This window comes from Schistocerca americana, chromosome X, assembly GCF_021461395.2.
Source record: "Schistocerca americana isolate TAMUIC-IGC-003095 chromosome X, iqSchAmer2.1, whole genome shotgun sequence".
NCBI lineage: Eukaryota > Metazoa > Arthropoda > Insecta > Orthoptera > Acrididae > Schistocerca > Schistocerca americana.
Genome location: NC_060130.1, coordinates 547834768 through 547850505, shown reverse-complemented (window position 1 = coordinate 547850505; position 15738 = coordinate 547834768). Strand labels below are relative to the sequence as shown.

Here is a 15738-nt window from a genome sequence, read left to right as displayed (position 1 = left end):
TTGTAGGTCTTGTCATTTGCAAGACACTGTGTGACTATATGAATGCAAGTCTCTCTGTCTCCCTTGCCAGGTATGACCTTCCTTTCCTATTAGACCCTTAGCTCTAATACCTGCTCTCTCCTTCAATTTCTTTCACTGTCTTCTGGGGATGGACTAATTCCACAAATTAAAGATTTCTGTTTCTTTCTAAAACTGTTATTAAATCTTTAGAAGAAAAATGGAAGTTCATTATTTTTTTAACTTCTATAATAAATCACAGGTGAATCTACTCGGCACATAAATTACAACATATGGAAAGTAACAGACGCAGAATATATTACAGACCTGATCAAGGAGTGATCTACAGATCACAACAGTTGAAGACATACTTCAGAACCAAGATCACTTTAAATATTTATTTTGAATTGATGACCAGTTTCAACAGCATTTTGCTGTCATCTTTGGATCTGCAATACAATGCAATACAATATAATACAACACACACACACACACACACACACACACACACACACACACACACACTGCATTTGTAAACATATTTTCTATGCCAGTAGATAAGTATAATATTTTACATATTGTTAACCTAACTCCTCTTTTCCAAAATTATGCCAAATATTTTGACACTGTAGAAAAATTTAAATTAATTCAGAAATGCAAGCTCTACCTGGTGGTAAATCGCAACCAATCAGCATATCACTAACAAAAATAGTATTTACAAACATGTTGTCCTGCAACTTTCACCGATCACATGCGACCACACACATGCTTGTCTGAAGGTCCACTGAGTTGGGGATTGTGACAGAAAAACTACCTCTTAAGTCCACTACATGGCAGCATGGTAATAGATGTTACTGTTTGCATTTAAATTAAATAATTACACAATTTGTTTATTAGAAATTTGTACAGTGATTAAAAACACTCCACATCTAGAGTTAAAGAAAATTACACATGTTCCATAAAGATTGTACAGTAGTAATAGATTTCAATATACAAGTTTTCATAAAGGAGCAATATCATTATTTAAGTAATACACTGCTAAAAAATTTTATGCTGTTATGTATGTCATATTTATCTAAAAGCAATCCAATAAAGTTTTTTAATTTTTTACACGTATTTGTCACTGCACATTGGAAGTTCTGTATAAATTTTAAAAAAAATTACTACTATAGTATAAGGCAGGCAAATTTTTATTCTCATGATTTCTTCATTTTATTTCTAAAGCCTCTTGTTTTCGACAATTCACCCATTTTTGAATATGTTATTTAAGTGAGACATCATCATTTTTTATTATGCTACCTTGCATCACAAAATCACAAACCACTAAAGCAGTAACATCAGTGTACAATCACAACATCCTGCCATAACACTTCACTGACAATGAACAACCTCCAAGACTACTTGTCACGTAATACCTAGATGGCATCATACAGTATGTAAAAACTTTTTTCTTAATATGATCTTACCATAGGATTTTACGTTAATCTCATGTTTTCTCGTTTATATATTGGTCCGAAAATCTCTGACACTACTTATCAACAAGGAAATTTTCATGTCGTATTTGGACTGTTTCATTTTTAAATGAGGTTTTTAGCTGTGAAGTTTGGAAGTTTTAAAAATAAATATACAGATAAAAGAGGAAACATGAGAGTCGTGTCAAGTCCTATCATAATATCATATAAAGAAAAATGAAATTTACAAGTTGTATGATGTCATATACACATTAAGTAACATATAGTCTTAGAGATTGTTCATTGGATAATTATATTACACAAGTTGAAATGTTATGTCAGGATGTTCTGATTGCACACTGATGTTACTACTTTAGTGGATGACATACTGATTGGTTGTGATCTGTTTGCTGGTGGAGCTTGCATTTCCAAGCTATTTAAATTTTTAAACATTGTCAAAATATATGGCATAATTTTGAAAAAGATGAGGTATGTTAACATTATGTAAACTATTATACTTATATATTTCATTTCTACCTTGACACAGAAAATATGTTTACGAATGCAATGTGTGTGTATGTCTTGTTGCAGATCCGAAGATGACAGATAAGTGCTGTTGAAACCTGTGTTCCGTTCAAAATAAATATTTAAATGTGATAATGGCTCTGAAGTATTTCTTCTAATATATAAGGAATGCCAAGGTACACAAATCCACACAAGCCACTTCTGTGTTGACTGAAGATGGGCTGCTGGCTCAGATGTTAATGGAAAGGGATGCATGGTACTCACTCTGTGAAAACAACATAATGAGTGATAAACCCAAATGAAAGAATGATCTTGGAATTAACACACATCAAGATAAAATCAAGTGTGTTCAGTTGTGATTATTAACATAAAAATCTCTTGATCCTGACTCCTTGATCACATAATCCTAGGAATGTATTTATGTAAGAACAACATCACCATCCTAGAACATGTTACCATTTGCAACATAGGCAGTTGCAGTACCCTTCTGCAGCAGTTTGGAAGAATGCTTCTCAATGAGATACACACACAGTACATGCAGTTACTCTCTTTCTGGCCAATGACATTAAGAAGTGCTTAGAGGCAATTTAAGTATCTAACTATTGGTATTAAAAAACCATTGCACTTACAGTAAACATGATGAACAGGACTAGTGTTGTAGGTTAGTTTTGCTTTTACACACAACAGATTACCATGAAACAACACAGATGAAAATGAATTTCATTTTCACTTAAACACTGCATACATAATGCAGAGATGAATACACATCAACAGCAGGAAAAAATTGAAAACCCATGCTAATGGTCATGTTAAATGTGTGACAATCAAATGACAAGGGGAGATGACAGGAGAATTGTTAATGTAATAACTTAAAGAGTGAAGACAGACTAAAAAGTATAAGATATGCCACAGACTAGATGCATAACTGAAATCTTGGTCCCTTGAGGGAGATTATGATTACTGTAAGAAAGACATGAGAAGTGCAAATAGGTGAATTAAAAAAAAGCTTCAACATCTAACAGCACAAAAATGTGTGCAGATGATCCTTCTTGTTTTCTTATTATTTTGCTTCCTCTCAACAAAGAGATCAATAACAGATGAAGCACGCCCCCAGTCCTGATGAGTAATTTTGGATGAAAATAATCAAGTGTTTACATAAAGAACCAATTCTGTATTTGCCTGACCAGATTTAAAAATGATTTTCAACTAGTATTTTAAAACATTTGACTACGAAACTGCATTGCTCTGTAGAGGCCAGCTAGTTAAAGTTTTATGTCCTATTTAAGTTAATGGCATTTAGAGACAGAGCATTAGGTCAAAACAGGAGAACATGGAAGAAAATAGCTAATAGACTCATTTAAGGAACAGTTCTTATATTTAAGTGAGATAACTTCGAGAAGTTATGGAAAATCTACATGATGATTGCCAGAAACGTGATTGGATCTTGTTTTATCTAAATATTAGCTGAGTGTCTTAAAGGCACCTAGCTTAGAGTGATGTAACATAGGCTATGTTGAGAGCAGTGTGTACAATCATCCAAAGTACACCACGATTGTGTGCGAAAGCTGTCAATGAATCTGACAGAGGAGCAATGCATATAGCAAAATCAGCAGAAGATAAAGAGACAAGGAAAAGACATAGGATGAAGAAAGACAGAGGTACAGATGAAGGAAGGAAGGAAGGAAGGAAGAGTGAAAGAATGAGACAGAGAAAAAGGGGGGGGGGGGGGGGGGGGGAGGGCGAGATAATAACTAGAAATAAAGCTATGGGAATTCTAATCTATCTGTAGTCATGCAATAGGGTTTTCTATTCTTGATTACCTCAATGCTACCACTCACAGTATAAAAAAAAATTGATTTTAGTTATGTATGTCGGATTCAGGAATCTGGGGTTAAATGCCTTTTGCTAAACTTACGGGGATTTAGTAAGCCTTTACAAAAGTCATACAAAAAAGTAAACTGCCCCACATAAAAACAAGGATGTCATACAATAATAAGCAACAGGAAAACACAAAACCAAACATTACTAAAAGAATTTTACACCTGGCAAGTGCTTTAGAATAATAGAGGTAAAGCTCCAACAGTTGTGTTCAAAGACCTGAATGTCTTCAGTGTAACTTTATGAAAATCTTAGCTTGCTTTTTTCCTTCTCTAGCAGCATTTTTGTGCCACATTGCATAATAATTTATTCGGTATCATTCAAGATACTTCATGACTGACCTGATGTGCTTGAAGAAGTATGCTGCTGTATGTTGAATTCTGGAGCCTTCTATTTCAATTAACTATCCGTTTGCCATGTCTTAGGTTTCTGAGACCCCTCTGTGCCATCGCATCTTGACTAATTATCATGACCATGCTAAGTGGGCAATTCTTCTTGGTGAAGTAGACACTTTCAAGTAAAGTCCCAGTTGCTTTTTGGCAACCTGAGACAGTGAAATATATAACTTTCAAAATAAGGAGGTGTGTAAAAATATTTTATCACCACTTAACTTTCAAAATAAGGAGGTGTGTAAAAATACTTTATCACCACTTACATGCCATAGAGACAGATCATCAACTTCAAGCAAACTATTTTTCTGCTGAATGAAGTTCTCTACTGAATTGACATTCTCAACCACATGACCAGCATCATCAGAATGAGCAGTGAATGGAGCTACGTTTTTCATTCGACTATAGCTTCAATAATATATTTACAAAACTAAACATAACACAAATAGCAAAAAATGTGGTCAATAATAACATAAAGAAAACCTCAGAATAATGTTTGTGCATACAAAACACATACATCTCTGCACAACAGTGTGCAGAGAGCACCTCCACAAAAAAGAAACAACACGTAATTAATTATATCTACAAGCTCTTCTCCACAAAATGCTGATCACACACCCAATTCTTTCAGGAGAAAAATAATCTTCCTGAAGAACAAGCTGAATTCATTATGCAAAAGTATTAGATATTTACAAAAAGAATTGGCTTCAATTAATAGTATATATTATAGGTAGATGACTCTCCATAGACACGTTACTTACACAGAAAAGGAAAATGTGTTTCTCATACAAATTTCTCAAAAGTTATAAAATTTTATTCCTTAGTAAAGTAGTGTGTCCTAGCTATTTTCCGGATTTGAACCAAATCACAAACTAGTTTACATAATTCATGATACATACAATAAATGTAGATCTCATTTATACCTGTAATGGCATCTTCTCCGTCTTTAAGTAAAATAAGAAGTGACTGCTCCTTAACGGTCTGAAAGAAGTCTTCATCATCAACAATTGTACCATCTTCTAGCTGGACTGTCACATCCTCATCAATCTGGAAAGAGTTTTGCATTTAGAACTACCCAAACTTTTGACACACTATACATGAATTTGGGATTGACTATGTGAGCAAAAAGTTAGGTGTCAAATGAAAACTAACTTCAAAATGAAAACTCATTAATATACATGGTACGTAACAGAACCATGAGGGTAAAATATATAAAACATTCTGAGACATAATTTATCACAACTATATTGCAACCACAACCATTAGGTAACTTATTTTATTACATGTACCATTGTAATTTACTTTTTTCAGCAAATAAAATGCACTACTCACTTTTTGAAAAATGAAATTACATTCTTAACACAGTTTTTACACATAAAATAACAAGCTGATCATTCAGAATCATTAAAACAGCAAAGAAAATGTTCATTTACATATATATACTTGCATACACATTTCATTTCTTCAAAGAAACATGATTATAAAATTTAATAATATCTTGAATAATAACCACTTAGCTGCTCTTGTAAACAATTTATTTAACAAGTGGTTTTGTAGCCTAGAAGCCATATCATCACATTAAATATGGTGAATCATGACATTAAAGTTGCAACATGGACAGGACCAAACATCCCTTGTCTACGAGTAAATTATGCAGGGAAGCAGAAAGTATGAGTCCACAGTTTCTCAAGCATCCCATGAATCCAAATGGATGATAGTAGGTTCAACATAACTGGTTAATCACTACATATTGGGGGACAATCCATCCAGCCTCTCACAAATACAGCAGACTGCAATGTCTAGAGATGCAGACAGGGAAGTGGCCAGCTACTTACATAGGCTACTTTTTTTTCTAATATACACAATATATAAACATATATGTACTGCATAACTGGGCAAAGTTGTTAGAAAAGATCCCCAAAAATTCTTGACTCACTTTTTTCAAATTTTTACATGAAGTGACATAAATGACACTGAGACAATTAGTTTAATACAGGATACGTGGGGCCGCAAATGTCAGGAAATACTTGAAAAGTGGATGACACATGTTGAACATGTGAGACCACCAGATGATGCATGTGCAGCAGTTGGGCTTGTTGATCCTAACTTCACTGGTAGAGGGCAGAGCTGCACATTGCACTGCTAGGCTACCCTTTTTTTCAAACATCTTTATAAATGTGATATGTTGTAAACATAAAAGTCACAAAATTATTGTCCTTGCTGTAACCAAGCAAAATCTGTTCTTAGTTTGTGTTTCTTTCCTTTTGTCTCATCTTTTTTTGCTTACAGAATTTATTTAGTAAACAAAACTTAGGTCATTTACTGGTAGCAATGCAATTAGAAAGCTTATACTCATTTACTTGTGGTGCAATATGGTAACTTTTTGTTGCACTGTACTTTACAATAAACCACCGGGCTCAGTGAGACTGGTAAATGAAATAATAAATATTACCTCATGCAAACACATAATAGTCTAACCCAAATTTTAACAAAATACTTCCTGCCACATGGAAGACTTGAACTCCGATCCTCTCAAGCTATAGCCATGCACATAGGCCCGCAGCCACACAGGTACAGAAAGCTGGCTTAAGCCAGAGATAAATTCTGCCGAAATTTTTACAAAGGTACAGACGGTGTTTAGAAAGGATAGATTGCATGCAACCGGTGGTGGAGTGTTCATTGCTGTTAGTAGTAGTTTATCCTGTAGTGAAGTAGAAGTGGATAGTTCCTGTGAATTATTATGGGTGGAGGTTACACTAAACAACCGAACTAGGTTAATAATTGGCTCCTTTTACCGACCTCCCGACTCAGCAGCATTAGTGGCAGAACAACTGAGAGAAAATTTGGAATACATTTCACATAAATTTTCTCAGCATGTTATAGTCTTAGGTGGAGATTTCAATTTACCAGATATAGACTGGGACACTCAGATGTTTAGGATGGGTGGTAGGGACAGAGCATCGAGTGACATTATACTGAGTGCACTATCCGAAAATTACCTCGAGCAATTAAACAGAGAACCAACTCGTGGAGATAACATCTTGGACCTACTGATAACAAACAGACCCGAACTTTTCGACTCTGTATGTACAGAACAGGGAATCAGTGATCATAAGGCCATTGCAGCATCCCTGAATATGGAAGTTAATAGGAATATAAAAAAAGGGAGGAAGGTTTATCTGTTTAGCAAGAGTAATAGAACCCAGATTTCAGACTACCTAACAGATCAAAACGAAAATTTCTGTTCCGACACTGACAATGTTGAGTGTTTATGGAAAAAGTTCAAGGCAATCGTAAAATGCGTTTTAGACAGGTACGTGCCGAGTAAAACTGTGAGGGACGGGAAAAACCCACCGTGGTACAACAACAAAGTTAGGGAACTACTGCGAAAGCAAAGAGAGCTCCACTCCAAGTTTAAACGCAGCCAAAACCTCTCAGACAAACAGAAGCTAAACGATGTCAAAGTTAGCGTAAGGAGGGCTATGCGTGAAGCGTTCATTGAATTCGAAAGTAAAATTCTATGTACCGACTTGACAGAAAATCCTAGGAAGTTCTGGTCTTATGTTAAATCAGTAAGTGGCTCGAAACAGCATATCCAGACACTACGGGATGATGATGGCATTGAAACAGAGGATGACACGCGTAAAGCTGAAATACTAAACACCTTTTTCCAAAGCTGTTTCACAGAGGAAGACCGCACTGCAGTTCCTTCTCTAAATCCTCGCACAAACGAAAAAATGGCTGACATCGAAATAAGTGTCCAAGGAATAGAAAAGCAACTGGAATCACTCAACAGAGGAAAGTCCACTGGACCTGACGGGATATCAATTCGATTCTACACAGAGTACGCGAAAGAACTTGCCCCCCTTCTAACAGCCGTGTACTGCAAGTCTCTAGAGGAACGGAGGGTTCCAAATGATTGGAAAAGAGCACAGATAGTCCCAGTCTTCAAGAAGGGTCATCGAGCAGATGCGCAAAACTATAGACCTATATCTCTGACGTCGATCTCTTGTAGAATTTCAGAACATGTTTTTTGCTCGCGTATCATGTCATTTCTGGAAACCCAGAATCTACTATGTAGGAATCAACATGGATTCCGGAAACAGCGATCGTGTGAGGCCCAACTCGCTTTATTTGTTCATGAGACCCAGAAAATATTAGACACAGGCTCCCAGGTAGATGCTATTTTTCTTGACTTCCGGAAGGCGTTCGATACAGTTCCGCACTGTCGCCTGATAAACAAAGTAAGAGCCTACGGAATATCAGACCAGCTGTGTGGCTGGATTGAAGAGTTTTTAGCAAACAGAACACAGCATGTTGTTATCAATGGAGAGACGTCTACAGACGTTAAAGTAACCTCTGGCGTGCCACAGGGGAGTGTTATGGGACCATTGCTTTTCACAATATATATAAATGACCTAGTAGATAGTGTCGGAAGTTCCATGCGGCTTTTCGCGGATGATGCTGTAGTATACAGAGAAATTGCAGCATTAGAAAATTGTAGCGAAATGCAGGAAGATCTGCAGCGGATAGGCACTTGGTGCAGGGAGTGGCAACTGACCCTTAACATAGACAAATGTAATGTATTGCGAATACATAGAAAGAAGGATCCTTTATTGTATGATTATATGATAGCGGAACAAACACTGGTAGCAGTTACTTCTGTAAAATATCTGGGAGTATGCGTGCGGAACGATTTGAAGTGGAATGATCATATAAAATTAATTGTTGGTAAGGCGGGTACCAGGTTGAGATTCATTGGGAGAGTGCTTAGAAAATGTAGTCCATCAACAAAGGAGGTGGCTTACAAAACACTCGTTCGACCTATACTTGAGTATTGCTCATCAGTGTGGGATCCGTACCAGATCGGTCTGACGGAGGAGATAGAGAAGATCCAAAGAAGAGCGGCGCGTTTCGTCACAGGGTTATTTGGTAACCGTGATAGCGTTACGGAGATGTTTAATAAACTCAAGTGGCAGACTCTGCAAGAGAGGCGCTCTGCATCGCGGTGTAGCTTGCTCGCCAGGTTTCGAGAGGGTGCGTTTCTGGATGAGGAATCGAATATATTGCTTCCCCCTACTTATACCTCCCGAGGAGATAACGAATGTAAAATTAGAGAGATTAGAGCGCGCACGGAGGCTTTCAGACAGTCGTTCTTTCCGCGAACCATACGCGACTGGAACAGGAAAGGGAGGTAATGACAGCGGCACGTAAAGTGCCCTCCGCCACACACCGCTGGGTGGCTTGCGGAGTATCAATGTAGATGTAGATGATGTAAATACTTGACTTGGGTTGGGATGATCGGGTGTGATAGACCAATAAGCTGAATTACTGCACATGAGGCAAGGTATGTCATCCAGTAATGTCACATGTTCAACATTTGTCATCCACTTTCCAGATATTTCTCAACGTTTGCAGCCCCATGTGCCTTACATTAAATTACTTGTCTCAGCATCATTCACATCACTTTGGGGGTTTTCAAACATTGACAAGAATCACCATGTATACTACATAAGGGGGAAATGTTGCTAGCGACCACCTCACAAATTTATTGACTGATTTACTTGAAATTTTTAAACAATATTCTAGTAAATTTCCAGACAAAAGCTGTGGGTTTTTTTTTTTTTTTTTTTTTTTTTTTTTTTTTTTTTTTTTTTTTTTTTTTTTTACCAACAAAGTACAGGTATTCTTTTAAAACTGACTATAAGAAAGAAAATGCTATGCTGTGAAACTGTGCAACTACATTTTCTTTCTTACTGTCAGTTTTAATTTTGATAGGAGAGCACTTCAACCTTTAGACAAACTGTTTCTCCCATATATATTCTTTCTCCTTATATGCAATTTCAAATAAAAATTGTATACAAAATTATGTGCTATTTTTCTCCTTCCTCACACTCAGCTTTAACAGAAAACAGGAAAGTTGTATTTATGTCTTACTGGCTTATGACTAGAATACTTCTACAGAACTTGAATTGTCCAAAACCTTTTAATCCTACCCGTTCATAGATTAAAACTATGTTAAATACTGTCATTGAAGCTACTATCCTCACAGATCCAACAGCAGGAGATATTTCTCATACCCATATACAAATGATCCCAACTGATTTACCCATTTATTTTAAGAGACACCTGTCCTCAATCAAAGTTTCACTGGCTATAAAATGAAAACAATGCTTAAGGACAGGAAGAGGGAGGAAGAGAAAATGGACAAAAAGGGGGAGGGAAATGGACATACAGAGGAGGAAGGAGGAGATGGACACAGATGAGAGGGGGGAGGAGGCAGCGGAGATAGATGTGGAGAAGAGAAGGTGGACAGAGAGAGGAGGGGAGATCAGAACATATATATAATTCCCATACATATTTAGCTATTGCAAAGCATTGCTGGGTTCACTAGCAATTAATACAGACAAAAGAAGGGCTTGTCATGGAAAATTACCTTGTGGGGAACTTTACCAAGATTTTTCATTAAAAACCTAGAAAAAGCCTTCTCCAGACAAAAGTCTGACCTGATAGATAGTAGTTACAAAAGAAAAGTATACAATTCTATAATTATTTCAAAAGTCACAGATTGAAGATCTAACTAACAAAATGTTTAGTTTATTTCAAAAATTAAGGCTAAGTCATAATTTGGACATCAGAACAAGGACAAAAAATGTTTGTGATTTCACTATATGCAAGAAAAATGGCAAGTAAACCTTTCAAATATTCAGGAAACCAACATGTACCAACATTATTATAAATGCCTAATCTTGTCATCCTCTGTGGCATAAATGTGCTTATTTCTACTCAAGTATCCATAGGGTTCTTTGCCTTTCCTTAGAGCAGTCACAAATAATGAAGGAACTCAGCATTATGTGACTGGTTGCCCACAATACTGAACAAGATTCAAAAATAGTCTATTTTGTACATAACTAAATTATTCAAAATAATGAACTTTATGAACTTTACAAAAGAAAGATAAGTTACCAACCAAGAACGTTTACCACCATGAAATATATAGATTGGATTTTCCAAGAAGAAAGGGACCTCATAAAACATGGAATGGACAGAAAAAAATCTCCACCAATATGTATTTGAACATCTATGATGGACTGCTCACCTAAAACACACTGCACTGCCTTCCTGGCATCCCACTAGTGCCTGGTGCCCAGCTGAAGTATCCAACTGCTATGTGTCATCATCTCCAGTCTGTCATCCTACAGGATAACAGTGCTTTAACAGCTACACATCATGACAAACATAACACCACCTACACGCCTTCAAGCACCCCATACTGATTTTTACCAAGAAACACAAATGCAACTAATTAATTATTTTCCTCCTTTTCTACACTGGTGTAGTATACATCATAAATACTCCTAGCCAGTACTTTCCTTGTATAGTCAATCGACATCATCATACGTCTATGAACCACTTTTAAATTTTGTAGACTTCCTTAAAACCAGTTAGAAAAATCATATCACACTTCTCTAATGAATGCAACTATAAAATTTGTGCTGAAGTAGATACTTCTTTCACGAATGTAAACATGCATTAATAGACAAAGAGGGGATTTCAATCTGACTACAAAACCGTGATCTCTATCTTCAGTCTGTTTACAGTGCAACAGAAACCATTGCACCATGTGCCTTTGGTATGATTTTCTTCTTTTTTATCCTTATGTAAATGGCGACTCAGCAGATGTTATAGATTCTATAATGACTGTCTCACTTTTTAATCTATTGACTGGCTGATGATGACCACCGACTAGCTGGTCGAAAGCAGTTGCAGCATTATGGATGCTTATGCGATACTTCATAAAAGATTACACAAAGAATAAAGTACATAAATCAATCAATGGACAGTTCTGCATCCTTGGCTGTCACCTAGGACACAGCTGCTGACTACAGAGTGAGATTACTTCACCATGTCCTCCATAGGAAAGAGGGATGTAGTATATGTGGCTGGCACTTTACGATCTGACCACCAACCACACAGAAGATAGCTGCATGTAGCCCCCTGACAAAGCACCCACAACTGAACTGCAACTCATCCTGCCTGTGACAGCTACTCTGGTATCTGAGGGTGCCACAGTGCCACTGTTACTAGTACTAGATCACCTCTAGCAGGCATATGATACAAGCATGACTTCTCAGTATTCTTTCACTGAACAGCTTTATAATACGCCACCAAGAAGCTCACCACTCAGTCTGAGTGTGTGCAAATTCCAGTCCCCATTTGGGAGTTCAGCATTCACCAAGTGCCATGCATCAGAGCACAGCACATGCCAGTCAGAGCCTAGACATCAATAATGTAGCAGATATGAACTTTGTTTATGGCAGTGTTTCCTTGCTATATCAGACTGTGTACTCTACTGCACTTACTGTACTTTCAAGAACTGTTCTCAAGTAGTCCTGTTTCTCATCAGATTATGACAATATTTCAATTGCATTTGTTAGTTGCTATTCACAACCTAACATTACAATGTATTCTCTTTGTCAAAAACAAAGTTCTATTGTTCTTGGTTGCCTGGGCACATTTCTTTTCTTGTAGCATGCACCACCCCCAATGGGATCCAAAAATGGTGAAGAGGTAAACGTTTCTTTTTCCGTAACGCTCTCGTCTGTATGAGGACTGTTTTGCTTCTAGGCCTTCATCCCCAGTATCTTGGGCTCAACCAGGTAGTTTTCCACTTGGTGTTCATGTACCCTCCACACGGTGTTTTGTGGTTCTGTCACAGAATGTGGCATCCACCAGCAGTAGTTGACTGTTTACTTGGTATCCTTGCCTTTTGTGTGTTCACATTTTTTGCTCTCTCACATTCTGTGATTCTATGTATTATTCTTACTTGTTTTGCCTTATTTCTGTGTGGTGCTAGCACAGCTTCATTTCTTTGTCTCTGTGTTTTTGCTTGTGCTGTTTCACTGCATGCTCCAACTTCTCTTGTTTCTTGACAATATTGGATCATCTTTTGTGTTTTGTTACTGGTATTCTTGCCCATTTTCTTTGGCTACTTCCACATCACAATTATTGTTCCCGCAGCTTATCCACTTATGGGACCAGCAGCTGCACTGTCTCACCCAGGACAGCATTCGCTTCTGCGCACCACCGACTAACTTCAACAGCACCTTGCCTGTCCTAACACTCCCCAAGACCAGGACTCAGTTACACTCCCTCCCCCCCCCCCCCCCCCCCCATTCGCTTCAGAGTTCACCTCTGACCCTGCCCCCATCCCCCTGCACCGCCATCCCCTTCATTGCTGGCCCCACATGCTGAGATACCTCTCACTGCAGCAGCATCCGCTCCTGTGCCACCTACTCCTACACTGCCTGTGCTCTCACCATGGGCACAGGCTCCTCTTCTGGTTCCAGCATCACTGGTACTATCACTGACAGCCACAGTACCTCTACTGGCTCCAGCATCGCCAGCACCCTCATCGCCTCTTCAGGCGCCACTACCACTGGTGCCCTTCTCGCCACCGGTCAGCATGCTGCTGAACTACTTGACACTCTCCTCTATCAGCCCTGCCCTCATGCTTCTTGTGTCTTCAACTCCTGTCCTCTTTGTGACCTTACCTTCTTGTTCGGAGGGTGACATTACTCTGTCCTCCGCCGTTTTTGCTGACCACACCTTGCCCCTCTGGACACACAGCTCCAATTCAGCCATTCTTTCTGCCTGTTGCTGATGTTCAGCCTACATCCATGGAGTCCTGCTTCTTCTCTTGTGCTTCGTCCCAACGAAGAATGTGTCACACGTTTCACCACTCACAGGCACCTTCTCGAGGTGTGCCGCATGTCTACTCTGGGACTTTGCTCTGCAAAGTCTCACAAATCTTCAGTTGCATTTCTCGAACACTCTGGTTTGCTGGTTGTGGAAGTTTTACCACAAGCCTGGCCTCATCAGGTCACATCGGCTTCAGCAGCATGGACATTCCTCTTTTGATGGCAACCCTGCATGTCTTATTTCCCAGGTCTGCCCCTCACTGTTTTCCACTGGCTGGGTCTTTCTCTTTGTGGCTGGCTCTGTTCCGCCAGCCTTTGGCACTGCTTCCAGTGCTCCCTGCTGTAAGCACCTGTTCCTTGATCAACTGTCTCATGCCAGGACATGCTCCCTCCCCCAGGAGGCACTTCATCCCCATGATGGCTTCACCGTCTCTCCCTTGTGAAAGAATCGATGCAAAAACTATGGATGTCATCTATGTTGCTGTTGCCAGCTCCAGTGAGATGACTTCACCATCTCCTGCATAGGGGAAAGGGATGCTGCGTGCTCAGCTGTCACCTACAACACAGCTGCCAACAACATAGCTATCTTCTCCATATGGAAGAGGGATGCGTTATTCGTAGCCGACACCTTCCAATCCAGCTACCAAGTGCACAGCAGACCGCCCCAGGTTGGCACCTTGTAAAGGCACCTGCAATTCAATTGCAACTCATCCTGCCTGTGGCAGCCACTGTAGTATCTAAAGGAAGCACAGAGCTGCTGTTGCCAGCACTAGCTTGCCTCTGCAGACCATGAGACACAAGTACGGCTTCTCAATATTCCTCTGCCAGACAGCTTTATAACGTACCACCCAGCAACTCACTAGTCAGTCTCTGAGTGTGCGAGTTTCAGTTCCAGTTAATTTATTCAGCATCAGTGTGCAACAGGTGCCATTCATAACAGCATAGTCCATGCCAGTCAGAACCCAAACATCAATACTGTAGCAGATACAGACTGTGCCAACGGCAGTATTTCCTTAGTGTGACAGACAGTGTACTCAAACTGTACTTTCAAGAACTGTTATCCAGCAGTTCAGTTTCTCATCAGATCAGAACTGTCTTCCAGTTGCACTCATTCCAGAGCTGTTCAGCTGCTATTCAGAAACTAATGTTACAGAGCATCCTCCATATCAGAAATGAAGTTCTATTGTTCTTGGTTACATCTATCTTCTTGCAGTGTGCATCACCTACAATGGGATTCAAAAGACAGTACTTCATACTTTTTCAAAGTAATATGTCCATGTAATACAGGTGTACTGAAATTTAAATTGAAATGTTCTTGTTATAATATTTTCCAATATACAGTTTACTATTATCACATAGTTTTTAGCTTCCGCGACACACACATTTTTCCATTCCTTGTAATTCTTTGGCATCCGTTTCTATTATATCCACACAGCTAACTACCCCATGCTAAAATTAAAAGTGTTATGGACTTTGGTCATTATGGAATACTTGACTAATTTATTATTATTGTTCCTTAGAAGCTTACACATTTGGTGTGACGTGGTTGTCCCTGCTAGTAGTGCTATCTCTCACATAGTGAGATGCCTAAGAGAAAACATATTTCAGATCAATGAGAGAAAGTCTTATTAACAAAACAATAGGACACTGACAAAAAAAAACCTCTTCTCACAAAAATCAATACAAAACCCTCTCAGTCTTCTATCAGGCAGGTGTCTGGAAAACAACAATATTAATTACAATCATAGGACATAGAGACTAATCCAACCAAGTTTCCCAGGAGAAAGACGTAGCGTG

The 15738-nt window shown here is 38.6% G+C and overlaps 1 protein-coding gene across 1 annotated transcript in view; it reads right to left on the bottom strand.

The window, feature by feature from the left end:
• Positions 1-15738, bottom strand: part of LOC124555296 (DNA fragmentation factor subunit beta) — a 137634-nt gene that overhangs the window by 17825 nt on the left and 104071 nt on the right. The window contains exon 3 of the mRNA XM_047129167.1: positions 5164-5287. Within this exon, the coding sequence (XP_046985123.1) occupies positions 5164-5287 (124 nt within the window). The remainder of the gene's footprint in view (positions 1-5163; positions 5288-15738) is intronic.